Source organism: Protopterus annectens, chromosome 12.part0 (genome assembly GCF_019279795.1).
Source record: "Protopterus annectens isolate FY-2018-M chromosome 12.part0, PAN1.0, whole genome shotgun sequence".
Lineage (NCBI taxonomy): Eukaryota > Metazoa > Chordata > Ceratodontiformes > Protopteridae > Protopterus > Protopterus annectens.
This window is the reverse complement of record NC_056746.1, coordinates 840,314,555-840,330,629: the sequence shown is the minus strand read 5'-3', so window position 1 is coordinate 840,330,629 and position 16,075 is coordinate 840,314,555. Positions and strand designations below refer to the sequence as shown.

Sequence of the window (16,075 nt, the reverse complement as noted above, 5' to 3'; positions counted from 1 at the left end):
GGGTCAATGAACAAAGAGTGAGAGAGAAAACAGAACTCCCATTTATAGTGATCCTTTGCAAGAAGTAATTTTCAGTGAAATTGTGGAAATGTCAATTTACCCACCGAACAAATCATCACCAGTTCCTCCTGTCTGTAGGTTGCTGCCGGGTCATATTTTGTGAGAGTGGTATCACAACTTACAGTGTCATCTTTCACTCACAAAAATATGCTATGCACTTCTTTAAATGTGCCATTAAAATGTTTTGTTAGGAATACATTTGACATCATAAACAAAACCACCTCACTAGTAACTCGTAGTCAAGAATAAAGAAACTGTAGCAAAGTACTCAACTGCAAACCTCTCACTAACTAGCAACACATGCAGAATGCAAACCTGGCAGACAATACTCACTGTTTGCAAAGGATCAACAGATGTGTGGCTCTCTCCAGTTTTTAAATGCCGGGCAAAGAAGCTGTCTGGCACAGGCGTCAGCTTCTCATAGCGAGGGTTTCTCTGGCGTTTGTTTCTGGCATCTCCAACCTCAGGAATGCTGAGCCACTCCTCTTCAGACACTTCAGCAAGTTTTCTCTAAGACACAATCACCCATAAAAATACTGTTAAATCACACAAGCTCTACATGAACTCCAAATTCAAATATGGCAACACAGGAAATGGTTCTGGAAATGCAAGGGTAGCAGAAGTACTGTACGACAAAAATCCAGAAGCAAGCATTTACTTAGGGACATGTCCCTCAAAGAGTTTCATTACAGGTACAACAGCTTAAATGCAATTTTCTCAGCAAAAGATCTTGACCTGTAATTATATGTGTAACTTCCAACCACCCAACAGCAGGATAATATCTACAGCACTATGTATGTACTTCAAAATTTAATAAAAACAAAATAAGTTTGCAGGAGAAGACCAAGAATACACAATCTGCTGTATTGTTGCAGCTACTCCTCCCTCTACAAGTAGTCCCATCAGAATCCCAGCCTCTTTCAAAAGATAACTGTGTGGACAACCACCACTCACCTCCAGTCTGGCTGTCTTTTGCTCCTGCCCTCTCACTTCATGCCAGATGCTTCAGACATCAGTGATCCCTCCCAAACCCTTCTCCTGCTAAGAACGTCTTCTGCTTCAAATGTATAAACAAACCCACCCCCATACTACCATTCTCAAGATGAAGGATGGAAGTGAATTTAACACCTAAAACATGCCTCCAGCACTTTTGGTCCCTCCTTTAGTATGAAACCCATCCCTGTCTGTTAATAGCCCACACTTTGGTGTCACGTAGTTCTACATGCCCTGAATGATATCACAGACACGCACACACAGAGCAGATCCCTATGCAGCATGTTACTTTCTTTCTCCAACGGCTCTCCACCCCAGCTACTACATTTTGTTCCCTTTCACCTAATTACTTCTCCAATCTGTCGCACAGCTTAGTTATGTATCCTTTTCATCTTTGAAAGAAGAATGTTGCGGGAAAGAATCAAGAGCTCTCGAAGTCTGGACAGATCATACCACAAGGTTACCAATGTCCAACTCCCTGACAACACGGACAGAAATTAATCACATTACAATGATCAGCTGCACTACTATGAAACCATGCTGGAAATCACAGAGCAGTCCACTGCTGAACAGGACCTGTCCCAAAGTACCATTCACCTCCATAATATTCTTGCTGAATACCTCTGGTAGACATTTAGATAAAATGCCAAAAGAACTTATAAACATGACAGCAGGATCCCATCTGGTCCCTGTGCCTCATATTGAGACATCAGTGGTCTTACAACTCCCTCCATTACCATCACATCCATCTACATAATCTTCTGAGTCCTGTACAGCCCTCCAAGGACAGGCAATCTCCCTTCTCCATTACTGTTCTCCTTACTCAACACTAATATGAAACATTAAATTTAGTATTTTCACCTTTGTCAACTTCAAATGCCCAACTTGCTTTCTTCATTCCCCTATATAAATGTGCCGTCTCCTCTTACACTCTGTCACTACCTTCCTTCAATCACATCTGACCTCAATACTGCAACAGCTCAGCCACAAGGCCCTACACCTTCAAGTTTACTGACAACTGTGTCAATGTTTAATAGTCTGCAGTCAATTCACCTAACCTTAATATTGCAGAAGCCCACCCTCAGATCAATCCACAACTGAGATCATTCAGTTTAGAGACTGAATAAAGCAATTCAAGAGATGCAAGTAAAACATAGTTCAGATACAGGTTTGCTGCGTCTGGGTCTGTTTGTAGTGGCTGTTTGTTCTGAGCACATTTTCCAGGCCATCTTTGAATGGAAATGACCCTTCTGCACTCTAGTGAGAGAAGTAAACGGACGGGAACCTGTCTGGTGAAGGATGGTTGGTCTAGGGCTTGGAGTAAGCATGCTCATTGATCCTTTTGAACACTTCAGGTTTTTAGATTCTAGTATTTAAACCATGTTGAGCAGGTTTCTGCTTATTTGTACCAAGCTGAACTGTGGTGGGCTACCATCCACAATTCTCAACCGAGATGCCAGATAACTAGAGGCTTCTGAGCTTCGCAAAAAACCACAAGTTGTCTTTATTATTTTTTTTTTTTGCTTAATTATACTATTTATTGCACTTTTTATTGTCAGACACCTACTTTAACACTATTTAAATACTGTGTACTAAACTGCAATGTTGTACTGCAAATGTCTGTCTTACTGTGCTTGTTAAATCATATTTATTACTGTTTTTACTGTTTGCAAAGCTCTTTTTGCTATTTTCACTATGCAAGTATTTGCCGATACCTTTAAGTGTTGCAAAGCAATCTGTTCTGCTTGTTCTGGTTTTCTCACTAAGCAGTGTTAAAATAATTGATTTGTTTGCCATTCAAAACATTCTTTAGCTTCTCCTTGTTGACTTTCTGCCATTTAAAATTGTTTTTAGTGTCTCACTGCCATTTTCTGCTATGTTAAACATTATCTAGTGTTTCCTGCCAAAACTAGGGTAGATAGTAGCTGTAGCATAGTCCAGGATACAGGTTTGCTGCATCTGGGTCTGTTTGTAGTGGCTGTTTGTTCTGAGCACATTTTCCAGACTGTCTTTGATTTGAAAGGGCCCTTCTCCACTCTAGTGAGAGAAGTATGCTGATTGGAACCTGTCTGGTGAAGGGTGGTTGGTCTAGAGCTTGGAGTAAGCATCCTCATTGGTCCTTTTGAACCTTTTTAAAATTATTTCAAGTTTTTATCTTCTAGTATTTAAGCCCTGCATTTCAGCAGGTTTCTGCTTGTTTGCGCATCTCACAGCACCCTTCACTGCTGCGCAATTCTGTGACATAGCCAAACAGATAAATTTGAAAAATTTCCCCTTGGATACAGCTGTAGTACATTAATGTAGTCTTCATCCTTGGTACTTTTCCAGTCACAGAAATACTGCTATCAGCTGTGACCTATTAAACCACCAGCAAAAACAAAAAATGCAGCAGAAATATCCATCCAATGAGCACCTCCTCAGTCCTGAAAAGCCCTACCTTTGTAATAACAGTTCTTCAACCTAGCATTATGGTAAGTTGGACTACCCATGTTTCTCCTGGGTCTCCTCGGGCAGTGTAGCAATTGCCTCATCTCTACTGACAACCCTCTAATAATAACTCACTCTAGTACAGAGTGCGAGAAATGCAGCTACACCAAGAATTTTGAACCCCTACTCTCTCACACTCGAAACAGTAACACTGAAGAAGAGTTTGTCAACACACCCACCACTACTCATTTACATAGTACCACTAATTATATACACAGTACACAAACACACACGGAGGTTCCCTCAAAAAACTTATCAAAGGACCACAGACCTCCAAAACACAAGACTGCCACAACTAACAGTTCCCACAGCACCATTGACACACAGTAACGTCAGTGTCTCACCTACTAAGCACATAAGGCATAACACTAAAAAAAACACATTTTTACACAAAAAAACACTATTTTTTGTCACTGGAGACTCCAGAGTGAGACACACGATGCCCCACTCACCAGGTTGGACAAGGAGAAAGTCACGTTCTGGTGCCTGGATTCGTCAGATCACACATGCACTCAGATCTCTCATAGTTCATTTTGGAGTGAACAACCTGAGACATACCTCACTGGACTACATGAAGAGACGTGATTGAACTCTGATTGTGTCCCAGGGCAGGTATATCCCTAGCCTTGAGCGACATACTACCCTCACCTAGAATGAAGCCACATTACAAACAAAATGAGTGACTTCAATAATTGGCTTAGCTTTTGGTGTCAAAGGGGATCCAGTTTCTGTCAGCCTGGTAAATCATGATTGACAAACCTCCCTGCTTTGCCAGAGACTGTTTGCACCTGGCACTACTAGGCTTTTGTCCACTGGCAAAGGCTCTTGCCTCCCCTACAGTGCCTTCTTTTAGTCAAGGTCTCAAACAAACTTCCCGATGTGAAATTTGCCAATCATAACAAAATAAGGGTCATGCTGCTAAATGCTAGGAGCTTAAATAAAAAACTGCACACCCTGGAAGCACTTCTATCACTGGAAGATGTAAATGTCTATGCGGTCACAGAAACCTGGTTCAAGGCCTCAGAAAGTACCCCAGCCTTGCAAGGCTACAATGCTTTCCACACCTTCAGACTGCAAAACGAATGTGAGAGAACCAAAGGAGATGGTGTTTCTATCTATATTAGAGATAAATTCACCTCCCATCTACTTAGACTGGACAACTCCAAGTTCAGGTTACTGTGGGCAAGACCCCCATTCAGGTCATAGCCAGTTACAGATCCTCCTCCATGGGACATGATGTGCATGAAGCCTACTAAACCAAAATGGAGTCAATCCAAATATTCCCAAACACTCTGGTTATGGGGGGAATTTCAATTATCCCACCATCAACTGGGCAACCTACTCTAGCCCTGACGGACTAGTGCAAAACTTCCTTAACTTTGTTAACTGAAATGCCATGGAACAAGTTGCTCATACTTGACATGAGGAACAAACATACTAGATCGAGTACCCGTTAACAATATCAAACAGATGCACCACAATTGTTGGACCCTCTTTAGTTAACTCTGACCACATATCAGTCAACTTCAAGCTGGCACTAACTCCAGAACTCACAAATGGCGAAGTCAGATTAAAGAACTTCACCAGGGCAAATTATACCCTCCTAGGGGAAGGTACAAATGCATTTCAAGCCCCACTCTCAGCTGGAAGTGGCAAAGTACAGTTGTGTACACTTACCATAAATGTAGATGTTCGAGTGTATTCACTGTTGCAGTCATTACATTTGGGTAATCTGCTGGCAGGTTGCCCTCAGTCGGCCTGAATAACAAAGTTTTGGGTCCTGCATCGGTTGCGGTCTCCCTCTTCCATGACGTCAGGGGTATAAAACATGCAGCAGACACCATTCTATTCAGTTTTTCTTGCCCCAGATGTCAGGTGCCCCCCAAATGGGGAGCAAAATTATATATATATATATATATATATATATATATATATATATATATATATATATATATATATACATATATATATATATATATATATATATATATATATATATATATATATACATATATATATATATAGATATATATATATATATATATATATATATATATACATATATATACATATATATATATATATATATATACATATATATATATATATATATATATATATATATATATATATATATATACATATATATATATATATATATATATATATATATATATATATATATATACATATATATATATATATATATATATATATATATATATATATATATATATATATATATATATATATATATATATATATATATATATATATATATATATATATATATATATATATATATATATATATGTATATATATATGTATATATAGTAAATATATATAAATGCACTTTTAGAAACAAACTTTACCTTCATCTAAAAGCAAATACACCACAAAGGCTGTGTAAAGTGAAGGAAAGAAAAGGAATAGAAAGGGGGATGGCAGGTGGGTAACCCAGACTGCAACAGTGAATACACTCGAACATCTACATTTATGGTAAGTGTACACAACTGTACTATGTTCTTCGTGTTTCACTTTTGCAGTCATTACATTTGGGTAGAATCCCAAAGCTACGGATGGGAGAATGGAACTAAACAGCATTAGGATCGGCTATAAGGCCCTGCAGAACTGCAGTGGCAAAGCCTGCACTGGATTTGGAGGAAAAAAAGCAAATGATAATGCTTTGTGAAGGTATGAACAGAGCTCCAAGTAGCGGCTTCTAGAATGTCTTTGGTTGGAACCCCTCTGAGAAAAGCTGCTGAAGTAGAGGCAGCCCTGGGGGAATGTCATCTGATCCCCTTGGTCACAGGTTTACCATGGTGCAAGTAGCAGAAACGAATGCAGTGGCTTATCCACTTAGAAATAGTTTGCTTTGATACAGCCTTCCCCTCTGACCCCGCAGCAAATGCTACCAGTAGTTGCTCAGACTGAGAGATTTGGTCCTGGTTAAGTAGAATCTTAGTTGTCTGTGTACCTCTAATGAATGCAGACTCCGCTCCCCCTTGTTCTGCAGATTTGGGTAAAATGTTGGCAGGTGAATGGTCTGGTTAAGAGCCACACTTGATATCACCTTAGGCATAAAAGAAGGATTGGTCGTGAGGGACACCCTCTCCGGGTACAATATAATAAAAGGCTCCACTGCCATGCCTGTAGTTCTGAAACCCTTCTTGCTGAAGTGACTGCCACGAGAAAAGCGGTTTTCCAAGATATATCCGCAGTAGCTGCTGGTTCAAAAGGTGGCAGGGTGAGTTTTTCCAGCACATAATTTAGGTCCCATGCAGGAGTTGGTGATCTTCTGGGAGGCCTTAAATTTTTGGCCCCTCTAAGATACTGTTTAAACAGAAGATGAGAAAAGAGGGGAGGCTATGTGTTGTAATGAGCCGAGATGGCAGAGGCATGGATTTTTATTGAAGAAAAAGATAGGCCCTGGTCAAGCATCTCAGTCAAATTTTGTAAAATCTGAGGAATATTGGTCTTTGCTGTGTCTGTTCCTTGTGCTTGGTTCCAAGCACAGAATCTCTTCCAATTATTAGCATAAGATTTTCTAGTACTAGGCCTTCTGGCTTCCAAAATGACATCCATCACAGATTTGCTGAGAGGTGTTGTTTGAATAATTAATTGATCAGCCATGCTGCAAGATTCAGAGTTTGGAGCAGAGTGTGCAGAATTTGAATGTTCTGCTGAGACAGTAGAGGTATTTGAGGCAAGTACTATGGAGGAAGTTGAGACATATTCCTTAGAAGTGGGTACCAGTGCTGGCAAGGCCAGTCCGGAGCAACTAGGATCATTTTTGGTTTTTCCTGTCTGACTTTTAGTAAGACCTTGGAGAGTAGATGCAGAGGGGGAAAGGCATAGACTGATAGGTTTTTCCAGCTGAAGGATAGGGCATCCACTTTCCATGCTTTTTTGAGAGGAGTTCTTGTGCAGAATTGGAGCAACTAGGATCATTTTTGGTTTTTCCTGTCTGACTTTCAGTAAGACCTTGGAGAGTAGATGCAGAGGGGGAAAGGCACAGACTGATAGGTTTTTCCAGCTGAAGGATAGGGCATCCACTTTCCATGCTTTTTTGTGATGAGTTCTTGTGCAGAATTTGTCCAACTGATAATTTTGGGGAGAGGCAAACAGATCTATGTCTGGGCTCCCCCATTTCTGTGTTAACATGCTGAAGATTTGTGGATCCAGTTTCCATTCATGCGGGTCCATAAGATTTCTGCTTAGGTCGTCTGCCAGAGTATTTTGTTTTCCTGGCAGGAATTGAACTTGAAGATGTATTTGGTAAGTCAAGGCTGTGTTCCACAAGGCCATGGCTAGTCTGCAAAAGGGGTAGGAATGCATACCCCCCTGCTTGTTTATGTACCGTGTTGTCCGTCTTTATCAGTAGTTGTCCTGGATGAAGTAAGTCCTTGAAGGCTGTCAGAGCATTCTGAATGGCTAGCATATCTTTCTGGTTGATATGCAGATGCAATTGGTTTGGGATCCATTTGCCCTGAATGCATCTCCCGCCAGGTGGGCCCCCCAAGCATAGTCTGATGTGTATGTAGTTAGGGTTTGGGTGGCAGGGGGTAGAGTGAATGACAGTCCCTTGTTTTGGTGACATGTCTCTGCCCACCAAAGAAACTCATGCTGTAGGCAGGGAATAAGAGGAATCATTGTTTCCAGACTATGACAATATAGACTCCATAAACTTTTTAGGCACCATTGAAGTTTCCTCATATGCAGTCTCGCATATGGAATTAGTAGAATGGAGGATGCCATGAACTCGAAAGCCTGCAGAATTTGTCTTGTAGATAACTGGGTTTTTGTTGCAATTTGTTTGAAGTATGTTGTCCCTTTGTCTGGAGTGAGGCAGGTGTATTCAAGCTTGCACCCAGGAATGTAATTATTTGAGAAGGTACCAGTTGTGATTTCTTTTCGTTTATGGTGTACCTTAGGCATGCTACAAGCTTTTTTACAAACGCCAGATGTTGAAGAGTGTCCTTGTCCTCTGCTTGAATGAGACAGTCATCCAGATAAGGGTAAATTTGAATGCTTCGTCTGCAGAATGAGATTACTGGTGCCAGGCACTTTGTAAAGACCCTGGGCGCAGTAGATAAGCCAAAGGGCAGTGCAGAGAATTGGTAATGCAAAAAACCTGCTTTGAAGTGGAGGTATCTTCTGCAAGATTCCCTTATTGCGATATGCAGGTATGCTTCTTTTAAGTCTAGAGTTACTAACCAAGCATTCCTGCCTAGCATAGGCAGTAGTTGTAAAGTCAGCATTTTGAAATGTCCAGGAACGTGTTCAAAATCAATAAGTCCAGTATTGGATGCCATGAATGGTCTTTTCTGGGTACCAGGAAAAGTCTTGAATAAAAACCTTGTCCTTTCTCCTTTTCTGGTACAGGTTGAATAGCCCCCATATCCATGAGGGATGCGACTTGTTTCTGGGCCTCTGCCCACTGGTTTTGTGGCAGATCTGGCCATCCATTTGGAATTGGCAAAGTATGGAAATGAAACATAGTATCCCAGGGGTACAGATTTAATACCCACTTGTCCTGGGTAATTAACTGCCAATTTTGAGCATGAAGTGCTAGCTTTCCCCCCAAAGGGGGCTGCCAAAAGACAAGTGCTTGGTGTTGGTAGAGGAAAGTCATTGAGACTGCTTACTGTAGGGTTGTGCTTTGTTTCCCCCAGATTTGGAGGTGGAGGCACCCCATTGCTTTGACCTGTAAGAACTCTGTGATTGGTATCTGGAGCCTTTTGAGCACCTGGATTTGCCTTGAGTGGCTCTGTTGGACACAGGAAAGGACCAATTTTTTGTAGGCCAGTGTCTACTGAATCTGGGTGGTTGCACTTGCAAGAAATCTTTTACAGTTTGCAATGATTTAGCTTTGTCTTCCATTTTCTTTAAAACCTCTTCTGCCTTATTACCAGAGTATCATGCTGCAAAGGGGCATCCAACAATTTAGCTTTAACATGATCAGGCAGATTTTGCTCTTTGAGCCAGTCATGCCTTCTAATCACAGATCCGGTAACGGCGGCCCTACAGGGGTCCTCCAAGGAATCAAAACCACATTGCAAAGTATGCTTTCCAACCTGTTCTGCTGAATGCAATAATTCCTGTAACTCTATTTTCCACACATTCAGAAATCAACATCATTTTCTGTTTCAGAAAGCCCATGACATGCTGTTGATATTTAAGCAAATGAAACTGGCAGTTTAAGGCCCTGATTGCCAAGGTTGCAGACGTATAAACCTTCTTTCCCCATCTATCCAGCGCCCTGGAATCTCTATCAGAGGGGGTAGGAGTTTTGGCTGTTGAGGCCCTTACACCCTTGGGACCCTGAGAAATAGTCTCAAGATCAGTAGCAGGATTTTTGAATAGAAATTTATGGGAGTCAGGAACCCTGTAATATCTGTCTGGCTTACTAGGAGCCGGAGGTCAGGAGCCATGCTTGATTCTGAAAACACATCAACAATGTCTAATACAGGAGATATTGCCAAAGGCCTATGCTGAGGAAGAAGGAAATCCCTAAGCCTCTTTTCTGATTCAGAGAAGTCTTGACTCTCCCAGTGAAAATGTTGCCTTAAAGTATGCAAAGTCTCTCCAAAAGAGAGATCCTCCGGAGGAGATGCAGATGGGATGGATTCCTCTGCATCAGAATCCTCATAGGGTGGAATAGAAAATTCCTGATCAAAAGAGGAGTCAGAAGAAATAGAAACCTGATCTGTGCCTTACCTAGGCCCCTTAGCAGGGGGGGGGGGTGCTGGGAACCAATGATCAAGGTAATTAAATCCTCAGACATTTTGATCATCTGTTTTTTAGGCATAGGGGCCTGAGCACGTGGCTCATGCGTCATTTTTAGACATAGATGATGTTTTTGACCTTGTTTTTGTTGCTGGCATCGGTTTAATATAAAAATGTTGAGGCCTGAAAACACCCTCAGAAGCCGGTGCCTGCTCAGTGGCTCCGGACCCATCCAAGGGAGAGACATCCGCGGGTTCAATACTCTGAGAATCTCGAGGCATACTGAACGCCGAATGGGTCTCGGTAGAGGCTTGCGACTCAAAAGTACCGGATATCAAGGGCTGCGAAAGTGCCAGCAACTGGCTTAGAAGAAGCTTTGCCGTCGGTTTTGCACCTAGACGGTCTGGGTCTGTCTTTTTCTTTGCGTTTTTTGTGAACTCTGGTAGTCGGATTGCTAACCGATGACATTTCAGGACAATTAAATCTTGTACCAAAATATTTAGAAGCAAAAATATACAGACGCTTAATAGTGCGTTGGTTAAATCTAGCACAAAATCGACAGCAAGGTACGTTGTGATCTGGGCCTAGGCAAGGAATACAGTACAAATGAAAATCCTTATGAGGTATTTGCTTCCCACAAGTAATGTAATTATTATCTTTTACTGATATCGGTAAGGAGCAAGAAAAAGTTTCCCCAACGGGGTACTTAGCTTTAGTTTGAAGACTTCGGATCTGAAACTCGAATATGAAAATTTCAGGAGTCGGCCGACTTGCACTTGCGAACTGCTTCTGCTTCGGGCACCACACGGCAAGAAAGACTGAATAAAATGGTGTTGGCTGCATGTTTTATACCCCTGACGACCTGACGTCATGTAAGAAGTGACAGCAACCGATACAGGACCCAAGACTTTGTTATTCAGGCCGACTGAGGGCAACCTGCCAGCAGATTACCCAAATGTAATGACTGCAACAGTGAAACACGAAGAACATCTACACTGAAGCTTACACTGAATGCCTGTACAATCACTTGCATATGCGTATAGACTCAGCTGTACCAGAAAGAATCTAAGCCAGAGCCCCAAGTGAAAATAAGCTGCAATGGTGGACATCTAACATCAACAAACTTTACAACAAAAAAAATTGTTGTTCAAGAAAACAAAGGCAAGTCCCCAACAATGGAAACACACCCTCCTCAGCCTCAACATGCAAATAAGACATGTCAAATCCTCTAAGGGCATCCTTGAGGAAAAACTTAGCAAGTACAGCCAAGGATAACCAAGGCCTTTTACAGTTGTGTACATAGCCTAAAAAAGTACAACTCAAGCATTTGGAGAACTAGTGACTAATGGTGACAGACAAACTCTTGAGTCCACTGAGATACCAAACCTGCTAGCTGACAGGTTTGGCGAAAATTTTATTCCCTTATCCCCTCCCCTCTTATCACAAACCTTGCTCCAAACTCCACCCACCCACCCTATATATCTGAAGAGCAGGTCATTAAAGCCTTGTCCAAGGCAAAAAAAACAGCCTCTATCGGACTAGACGGCATCCCAGGCGGTCTTTAAACAGGCTAAAACAAGAACTAGAATCACCATTAAAGTACCCTTTTCAATCATAGCCTAACCACAGGCTTTGTTCCTGCAGAATGGAGAAAGTACAGTTGTGTACCTACCATAAATGTAGATGTTGAGTGTATTCACTGTTGCAGTCATTACACTTAGGTTATCCTGCTGGCAGGCTACCCGCAGTCGGCCTGAATTCCAAAGTCCTGGTCCGGCGTCGGTTGCTGTCGCCTCCTCCCTGACGTCAGTGCGCCAGGGGTATAAAAGATGCAGCCGACGCCATTTTCTTCAGTTTTTCTTGCCCCAGATGTCAGGTGGCCCCAAAAGGGTAGGCTAAAAATTATGCTCCTAAAAAAGCATGCACAAACATAAACATTACCTTCATCTACAAGCAAATACACCACATAGGTTGTATAGAACAGAGAAGTACAGATAAGTCCCAGCAATGAAAGGGGGATGGTGGGAGGGTAACCTGGACTGCAACAGTGAATACACTCGAATATCTACATTTACTGTAGGTTCACAACTGTACTATGTTCATTGTGTTTCACTGCTGCAGTCATTACACTTGGGTTGAATCCCAAAACTGAGATTGGATGGCTGGGCCTAAATGGAATTAGGAGTGGCTATGAGGCCCTGCAGAACTGCAGTGGCAAAGCCTGCTCTGGATTTGGTAAGTGGTAGTGCTTTGTAAAAGTGTGCACTGAAGTCCAAGTTGCAGCCTCCAAAATGTCCTTGGTTGGTACTCCTCTGAGGAAGGCTGCTGAAGTGGCTGCTGCTCTGGTTGAATGTGGCCTAATGCCCATAGGCACTGATTTGCCATGTAGTGAATAGCAGAAATGAATGCAGTGGCCTATCCATTTTGAAATAGTCTGCTTTGAAATAGCTTTTCCTTGTGATCCTGCAGCATATGCCACCAAGAGCTGCTCAGTCTTTCTGAAAGCTTTAGTTTTGTCCAAGTAGAAGCATAGCTGACTGTGCATGTCCAAAGAATGCAGAAGTCTCTCCCCCTTATACTGTGGGTTTGGATAAAAGGTAGGCAAATGAATGGTTTGGTTGGCCACAGTGGACACTAACTTAGGCATAAATGTTGGGTTTGTCCTTACAGAAACCTTGTTCGGATGGAAAATAATAAAAGATTCCACAGCCATTAGTGCCTGTAACTCTGAGACTTTTCTTGCTGAAGTTATTGCTAGGAGAAGAGCTGTTTTCCATGATACCTATTTTATCTCAGCTGTATTGACTAGCTCAAAAGGAAGCAGTGTGATCTTTTCTAAGACAAAATTGAGGTCCCATGCAGGTATTGGAGCTCTCCTTGGAGGTCTTATGTTTTTGGCTCCTCTGAGGTACTGCCTTAGCAGTGGATGTGAAAAAATAGGTGGGTCCGTATTGTAATGAGCTGATATGGCAGAGGCATGGATGAGAAGGATAGGCCTTTGTCCAGCATCTCAGTTAGGTATTGTAAAATCTGAGGAATATTTGGTACAAATGTGTCCATTCCATGAGCCTAGTTCCAAGCACAGAATTTCTTCCATTTTTTTGCATAAAATTTTCTGGTGCTGGGCCTCCTGGCCTCCAAAATAACATCCATAACTGCTTTAGAGAGGTGTATTCTGAATGGTTACATTACCCGCCATGCATCCAGATTTAGGGTTCTGGGTTGGCTGTGCAGGATCTGATTGTTTTGTTGAGTCAGCAAATGAGGAATTTGAGGTAATGCCCAGGCTGGGCCTTGAGACAAGCTTTTTAGGATTGGGTACCAGTGCTGGCGTGGCCAGTCTGGGGCAATCGGTATCATTTTTGGCTTCTCTTGTCTGATCTTTAGGAGTACCTTGGGGAGGACAGGCAGTGGAGGAAAGTCATATACTGTAAGGGTTTTCCAGCTGAATGATTGGACGTCCACTTTCCATGCTCGTTTGTGATAAGTCCTTGTGCAGAATCTCTGTAGTTGGCAGTTGTGAGGGGAGGCAAATAGATCTATGTCTGGGCACATCCCCATTTCCTTGTTATCATGCTGAAGATTTGTGGATCTAGTTTCCACTCGTGAGGGTCCATGAGGTTTCTGCTTAGTTCGTCTGCCAGAGTATTTGTCTTTCCTGGCAGGAATTGTGCTTGCAGGTGTACTTGATAAGTCAATGTTGTGTTCCACAAAGTCATGGCTCGTCTGCAGAGGGGGTAGGAATGTGTGCCTCCTTGCTTGTTTATGTGCCACATGACTGTATTATCCTTTTTATCATCAGTTGTCCTGGATGAAGTAGATCCTTGAAGGCATCAGGGCATTCTGTACAGCTAGCATCTCTTTTTGACTGATGTGAAGATGCATTTGGTTTGCAGGCCATGTGCCCTGAATACATTTTACTGCCATGTGGGCCCCCCAGGCATAATCTGATGCATCTGTTTTTAGTGTCTGCCTGGCTGTGGGTAAAGTGAATGGCTGTCCCTTGTTGAGGTGACAGGCCTGTGCTCACCATCGAAACTCCTGTTGTAGGCAGGGAATGAGGGTAATTAATATTTCCAGACTGTGACAATGTCGAGTCCAAACACTTTTTAGATACCATTGTAGTTTCCTCATATGCAGTTTTGCATATCGAATTAGCAGAATGCAGGATGCCATGAAGCCCAAAGCCTGCAGAATTTTTCTTGCAGATAACTGGGTCTTTGTTGCCATCATTTCGAAGTAAGAAGTCAGTTGCCTTTGTTTGTCTGGCGTGAGATAAGTCATCTGGGCAGCTGTATTTAAGCTTGCACCCAGGAATATTATCTCTTGAGAGGGTACCAGTTTTGATTTCTTTTCGTTCACTGTGTACCCTAGGCAAATTAATAATCTTTTTACAAACGCCAGATGCTTCAGTAGAATGTCCTTGTTCTCTGCTTGAATAAGGCAGTCGTCCAAGTAAGGATATATTTGTATTCCTCTGTCTGCAAAATGCAATTACTGGTGCCAGGCATTTTGTGAAGACTCTGGGCGCAGCAGATAAGCCAATGGGCAGTGCAGAGAATTGGTATTGCATTGAGCCAGCTATGAATCTGAGGTATCTTCTGCAAGATTGTCTGGTTGGGACATGCAGGTATGCCTCTTTGAGGTCCAAAGTTACAAGCCAAGCCTTCTTGCCCAGCATGGGCAGAAGCTGCTGCAGAGTCAACATTTAGAATTTTGGAACGTCCAGAAAAGTATTTAGAATAGACAGGTCCAGTATTGGTCTCCAGGCTTTGTCCTTTCTGGGTAACAAGAAAAGTCTTGAGTAAAATCCTTTTCCCTGCCCTTGCTGTGGTACTCGCTGAATAGCCCTCGTGTCCATGAGGGATGAAACTTACTTTTGTGCCTCTGCCTATTGATTGTGTGGCAGGTCTGGCATACCTTTCGTCTTTGGAAGAGTGTGAAAGTGGAACCTGTAGCCCTGAGACACTATATTCAAGACCCATTTGTCCTGGGTGATCATGTGCCAATTTTGAGAAAAAAAAATGCTAGTTTTCCCCCCAAGGGTGCTGCCAAAAGATAAGTGCTTGGCATTGGCAGAGGAAAGTCATTGGGACCGTTTCCTGTATGGCTGTGATTTGTCTTCTCCGCTTTTCGGAGGTAGAAGCACCCCATTGTTTAGGCCTGTATGAGCCTTGGGGCTGGGATCTGCCTCTAGGGCGTTTGTATCTGCCTCTTTGTGGCCTGTCTGACACTGGAAAGGACCAATTCTTAGAAGGCCAGTTCCTGCTAAATCTGGGTGGCTGTACCTGTACAAAACCCTTAACTGTCTGCATAGATTTTGCTTTATCCTCCATTCAACACCTCTTCTGCCTTAACACCAAAGTATCATGCTGTAATGGAGCATCCAATAATTTTGCTTTAACATGATCGGGCAGATTCTGTTCCTTTAACTAAGCATGCCTTCTAATGACAGAACCCATAACAGCAGCCCTGCAAGAGGCCTCCAGTGAATGAAAACCACATTGCAAGGTATGCTTTCCCACTTGTTCAGCTGCATGCAATAAATCCTGCATTTCCTTGTTATCAGAACATTCAGAATTTGTCAACATTTTCTGTTTTAACAGTGACATTAAGTATTGCTGATATTTAAGCATATGAAACTGACAATTTAAAGCCACGACAGCCAAGGTAGCAGAAGTGTAAACCTCCCCCCCCCATCTGTCCAGTGCCCTAGAATCCCTATCAGAGGGGACAGGGTTTTTTGCAGTGGAAGCCTTGACCCCTTTGAGACCCTGAGATATAGTTTCTGGGTCAGCAGCAGGG

General features: G+C 42.4%; 1 protein-coding gene across 1 annotated transcript in view; it reads right to left on the bottom strand.

The window, feature by feature from the left end:
• The window catches only part of PRPF6 (pre-mRNA processing factor 6), a gene marked incomplete in the record, with an annotated part of 1,570,595 nt that overhangs the window by 1,451,784 nt on the left and 102,736 nt on the right, over positions 1–16,075 (bottom strand). Inside the window, 1 exon segment of the mRNA XM_044089883.1 lies at positions 394–570. Coding sequence (XP_043945818.1) covers positions 394–570 — 177 coding nt within the window.